Source organism: Cetorhinus maximus, chromosome X (assembly GCF_964194155.1).
Source record: "Cetorhinus maximus chromosome X, sCetMax3.hap1.1, whole genome shotgun sequence".
In the NCBI taxonomy this organism is placed as follows: Eukaryota; Metazoa; Chordata; class Chondrichthyes; order Lamniformes; family Cetorhinidae; genus Cetorhinus; species Cetorhinus maximus.
In genome coordinates, this window is record NC_135917.1 from 2,095,540 (window position 1) to 2,101,539 (window position 6,000).

The 6,000-nt window shown below is 43.1% G+C and overlaps 1 protein-coding gene across 1 annotated transcript in view; it reads right to left on the minus strand.

The window, feature by feature from the left end:
• cers5 (ceramide synthase 5) overlaps nt 1–5,459 on the minus strand; it is a 114,355-nt gene extending 108,896 nt beyond the window's left edge. Inside the window, exon 1 of the mRNA XM_078534634.1 lies at nt 5,290–5,459. Coding sequence (XP_078390760.1) covers nt 5,290–5,459 — 170 coding nt within the window. The remainder of the gene's footprint in view (nt 1–5,289) is intronic.
• Nucleotides 5,460–6,000: the final 541 nt, after the last annotated feature.

Below are 6,000 nucleotides of genomic sequence, written 5' to 3' on the forward strand. Positions count from 1 at the left end.
CCCATCTAGCTCTCTCCCCCAACCCCAAAATTAGTTCTTCTATTAAGTCACTTGTCCCCAGTAGCTCATGACCACCCACCCTCCTGGTCTCAGTCTGTTGATAAGAACAGCCTGTTCTCATCCTCCGGTTTGGCTCCCACATCTTTCAAAACTAAGGTCATCGGTTAAAAGTAGAAGTCAGAAGGTAATACAGGTGAAGCATTTCATCCAGCTGATGCAGGCTTGCAAGGTGCATTATACTGTTTTTGAAAAAGGTCAGGTCCTGGAGAAGCAATAGATAGAAAGCAACATAGAACATGTGTGGGCAAAACAGAAACAAGTTTGATTGCCTTCCCATCCTAGCTCAACAAATGAAAAACGAAGATAACATTTGTGGACTATGACTTGCATGCTATTGCGCCTTTCCACGTGTATAGGGCAAACTGTATACTTGGGGACCAAGTATCACTATGTAAAGCAAAACCCAGCCAATCTAGAGATACTGCAAATACATTTGAACTACCTGTAATGATTTTAACTGTTTCTAACTTCTACCTAACAACCTATCATAATGCTTTGTTTAACTAGGCAGTGATGTTCATATAGATGTGGTAAAATAGGATCAGTTGATGCATTTTTTATGCCCAAAAAGTCATTGATGAAGATGCTAGAAAATGGAGCTTAATCATTACACTCACTGGGTCCACACTAACTCTTTTGGTTTTTTTAAGCGACATTCTAGGCATCTATAAACCCTGGATGTAAGTGACTGAAATCCAGTCCAGTCTGTATACGTGCTGTCAAAAGGATAACAATTGGTTCTGCTACCCCTTTAAGTATTTAGGCTAAAATTGGATGGGGTTTGCAGCATACCATTAATGACACATTTACCTCGTCTACAGTCTCACCCTGAAGGGTGAGGGAAAAGCCACAACCCCCACATCCTATCATGGGGGTGCAGCTCAACAAGGTTCCAACCTTTGTACTGTATCGCTAAAGCATACTCCAATACAGGCTAATCACTTGATGCTCATAAAATCACTAAATATTTACTTGTTCAACACAGCAGTGTTTGAGATTGGTTGACCTCTGTACTTGCAGTTCTTCAAGATATGAAAATGATAACCCAGCCCACTGTACTGCCAGCTACAGTTCAAGGCCTTATTAACGTGGAATGTGTTACATTCTTTTATCTCCTTTTTCGATAGGATAAAGCCATCAGTTATCATGCTATAAATCACAAGGCTATTGGATTGTTACTCTCTCCTTTTATATGTGACAACATGGCACATTTATTATTGCACATATCTTGTTTACAATGCATACACAGCTCGTACATCATTTAAAGGAGGGAGGTGGGGACAACAATTATTTGTTTCTCTAATAACAACAGAAAATGTTGGAAATACTCAGCAGATCAGGCAGTACCTGTGGAGAGAGAAAGAGTTAACATTTTTGGGTCAATGTCCTGACCTCAGCTACTCCAGAGCGCATCAGCATCAACCCTTTGTCTCATCATCCCACCCAGTTTTAAATTCTCTGCTTATAAAAAAAAAGCAGATTGAGTGTTTCCATTTATGTTCATCTGACTAAAAAGGATTGCTGTTTTACCCCTCGTTCTGTTTTGTACTGGTTCAGTTTATGAGGAATGACAAATCAAAAACTCTCCAGTCCACCCAGACTTCCCCACACAACTGTAATACATTAAATGCACTCTCCAACCCAGCCAAAACCATGGGAACATCTGGGAAAAGCAAATAGGAAGATTAAAATCTAAACCAATTTGGATGGGGGGGGAAAAAGAAATTTCGGTGCTTGGTGAAACGGGCAATTCAGAATCATTTCCTAAGCAAATTCACGGCTCATTTCAAACTGGAGATGAGTCAACTGCTTCAGCCAGAGGTCAAACAATTCCACACATTATGAACCAGAAAGTCTGGGCCCACCTAGCATTTGAACCGGTCTACTCAAGCTTAGGAGTTTGGTCAGCAGTCACTCAGGCAACTAAATGAAATGTCAGGTCATTGAGTAGATGCATGAAAGGCCATTGGAGGAGAGCTTTACATAATTTTGAAATACCCAGATGGTATGGATTAAGTGTACAAGCAATCCCCATGGTTCGCAAAATAAAACAGCGGGCTGATAACAACAGTTTTTGGCCAAATGGAAAGGGACCCAGCAGGACAACTACAGATTGACTTTTTGAATTTTGAACTCTAACATTAGCAGCAGGAGCAAGGGAAGGTAATTAATTTAGACGATTATACATGTAACAACAAACATGATTGCTCAACCAATACACAACTTAAGTCTAACGATGACACTGAAGAGACAAAATTAAAAAAAGGATGGCGGGGGGGGGAGCAGGAGAGCTCAAAACAATTTTATAGCAAGCTGACAGCAAGTGTAGTGGGACACCCTTGATGATTTGTGAATGCTTTCTGATGACACACACATCCCACTTACACATGGCTAACAGGAATATTCTTGCACAGGCTACTGGAAAAAGGCAGATATTTCATTTCTGGAACGGTCCCAAAATAGTGTCCCTTGGAGTGAGTTTTATCAGACACTGATGTGGAACGTAAGATTTCATTTCCGAATGCAGATCAGGCTGTTCAACTTGCAACCTTCTGACAAAGAAGTTACAGTTTTCCTGGCCCCGGACTGCACAAATAGCCAGCAATCCTAAATCACTAAGGTTCAAAACCAGAAACATTCTAAGTTGGTAAACACATTGTCTGATGTGATACAGAGCAGGAGGATTCAAGGTTCAGCCACTGGTCTGTGTTGTCATTTATCTCAGCCAGCAAGATGGTGGGCAAGACAATTTCCCTCCACACACCTGGGCTAGGAAGGGAGGTGGGGGAACCCAGCCAGGATTCCCTTCCACCCTAATCTAATGACCCATTGCTGGAAAGAGCATCTGTGGGAGTCAAACAATGCAGCTGAGTCAGCTCCACTCAATGCCTTCACTGTTAAGAATGTTCGCCAACACTCAGCTGGCATTACCATGGAACCACAGCCCAGGGTGAATAAATACTTGTGGTGGGGAGGAAATTATCAAGATAGCGTATTGAGTAATCCTCAACATTACTTCTCTAAAGCTTGCCATTTTTCAGAACCCTCCCACCTCAACACCGACATTCTACGCATAGTGGTCACTCCACCACTGTCAACAGAAGATCCATTTTGCAAGGTTAGCAGGTTGTGTAGTCATTCTCTCTTACCTTATTCAAAAAGTTATGTGATGAAGAAAGACAGCCCAGCCAAGAATTAGTAGAATTCTCTCTTTGCCACCTTCACCTCCCCACAAAAAAAAGAGTGAATTTGAACAGTCACAGATGGGACCTAAACATCTCTCTAGGTTTGATGTTGGAGCTCCCATTTTAGAGCTCAGATCATCAGAGAACTTCCCCAGTACACTGCACAAACCTGTATTCCAATTACTGCAAACAAACAAGCATATTTAACCAAATTGGACTGAATCATATATCTGGGGATATGCTTACCTTATAAACAGGAGTCAGTCTGTAAAGTAGAGCTCCAGCACTTAGACATTGATTGTGCCCGAGTCCAGGGGTTCCTGCCCGTTACATATAGTTAGACATAAACACTCAAATCACACCCTCCTAAAACTTATACCTTCGCCAACCTCCCTTTCCTTCCTCCCAGTTTGCTCTGTTGAAGGAGTCAACCCTTATTGTGATATAGTGGCATAGGTCTTTGTCTAGATAGTAAAATGTTGACAAGTTCTTTAATTGTGGACACATCATAAGCCCAATCCTGCACTCGCCAAACACGTATTTTGTGGCAGAGCTCTCTGAAAAGCGATCAGAATGGGTAACCAGAGTTGACCATTTTCCTTATTTTCTTCTCCCTAGGCCGGGGACAATAAAGCCAATTGTGGTCCTCACCGCATGCCCTGGTAACTTTGCACAAGCCAGGAATCAAACCTACAGCTATGATAAAAGCAAAATACTGGGGATGCTGGAAATTTGAAGTAAAAACAGGAAAATGCTGGAAAAACTCAACAGGTCTGACAGCATCTGCAGAGAGGGAAACAGAGTTAACGTTTCGAGTCCGTATGACTTCTTCAGAGCTCTGAAGAAGTCATACGGACTCGAAACGTTAACTCTGTTTCTCTCTCCACAGATGCTGTCAGACCTGTTGAGTTTTTCCAGCATTTTCCTGTTTTTATATCAAACCTACAGCCTTCTATTGTGCATGGCTCGCTACCAAAACAGGCAGCTCACTTTCGCATTGAGCCACCAGCAGTTGGATATAATGGCAATAGAAGGAAACAAAAAACACTAACACTTGTATTTGAGCTAGTCAATAAATAATACCAGGAGGGTTAAAAAAAAAAAATTATTGTGGTATGTTGCAGCTTAAACAGAGAACTTACAAAACATTCCAACATTCAAATAGAGGCCCCAGGAGCACAGCACTCAAATAGAAACCAAAAACCTCCACGTGCTAGTCTCCCCTGTCACTCTGAAATCAAAGCCTGCCAGAGGCTGCATTTGATAACTAAACAGGAACGTAATCCGACTCTGCATATTTAGATGCGAGCTGTTACCAGATTATAACAAAGGTACCACAGACCTGTCATAATCCTCACACCTTCAATGCAATAGGTACCCAGAGGAAGGCAAAAAGCACAGGCACTGATATACGACCTATCAACATCCTGTCCTACAGACCACTAAGTTGCCTGTAAGTTCTTGACATTAGTCAGAGAGATTAGAGGTCACGTAACTCCAGGCCATCCTCTCACACCAACCAGTAGTTGATTAGAGTGATCATAAGCTCTGGGAACAGGGGGGTGGATGCCCCCTCAACCCAAAAAAAAGGAATTATTTCCAGAGAGGTGATATACTAATTGTTCTAAAATTTTATTTATGCTAATTGACCCATTTATTATTTCTTCAACAGAAAAAAGTTGACATTGGAATGCAATTGCCTGAACTGTTGCCTGTTGGACAAGTATTTACCAAAAACACATTTAGCTGCAAAGTGTTGGCAAGAATCCTGCTTCAAGAATCACAGCACTTAGTGGACACACTTCCTTCTTGGGCCCTCCCACTACTCACTGACAGAGCCCTTTAATGATTGACAGCGTAAGACGACGAATGGGAAGCACGAAAGCAACGCGCGGCTGTCAACCGAGGACCCCAACAAACCAATCAACGATACCCCCGCCCCATATAGGGGGCGGGACCTCAGGGCCGCTCCAACAACGTGTGATTGACCAAAGCATCCCCTATCAGTCACGGCGCCATCTCCCTTCCCCCAACCTCCTCTTACCTCTCAAACGCCAGGCGGACGAGGAAGATGCCAAACGCCAACGGGAAGGCGAAGAGCAAGTCGCCGGCTTGCGGGTAATCGGTGTCCTCCGTGTTCTTCAGGTCGGCCCAAGTGACGTTGTGAGGGAGCCAGAATCTCTCGTTCCAGAACCAGGCTGAGAAGCCGGCCATGTTTTAGTGGATGAAGCTTGTTCGACCTCCTCCTCCTCCTCTTTCTTCACGCACTCCGTTTCTCTCAGGCGGGGCAGCGCCGAACTGCCTAATAACCAGAGGCTGACGTCACCGAGAAGGGGCCCTGCCCTTTTTTCATAACGTCATCCAACGCGAAAAGTGCCCAGTGGCGCTGAAAATGAAGCAGGCTGCATCTCGATACGATATATATTCTAATAAGGTATTATTGAGGCACCTCTAACAGTCCCGGCAATACTTTAAACATCAGCCATCAATAAACCGCCAAGGCAAAGGCTTTTTTTTAATGTTGCCCTGGCAATTGTGTCCCGGTTGAATACATCAATGAAGCCAGCACAACCCTATTAACTCATCAAAAGAAACCACCAACTTAATTTACCTTTAACATTGTACATTGCACAATGTATAGCTGGTCTCTCTGAACTGGAAATAGATGCTGGAAGTTTCTGAGTTATGTGGCGACTGATTTTTGAGATGGGCAGCTGCGAGATTTCAAAAAAAAAAGTGACATTTTTTTTCTCTC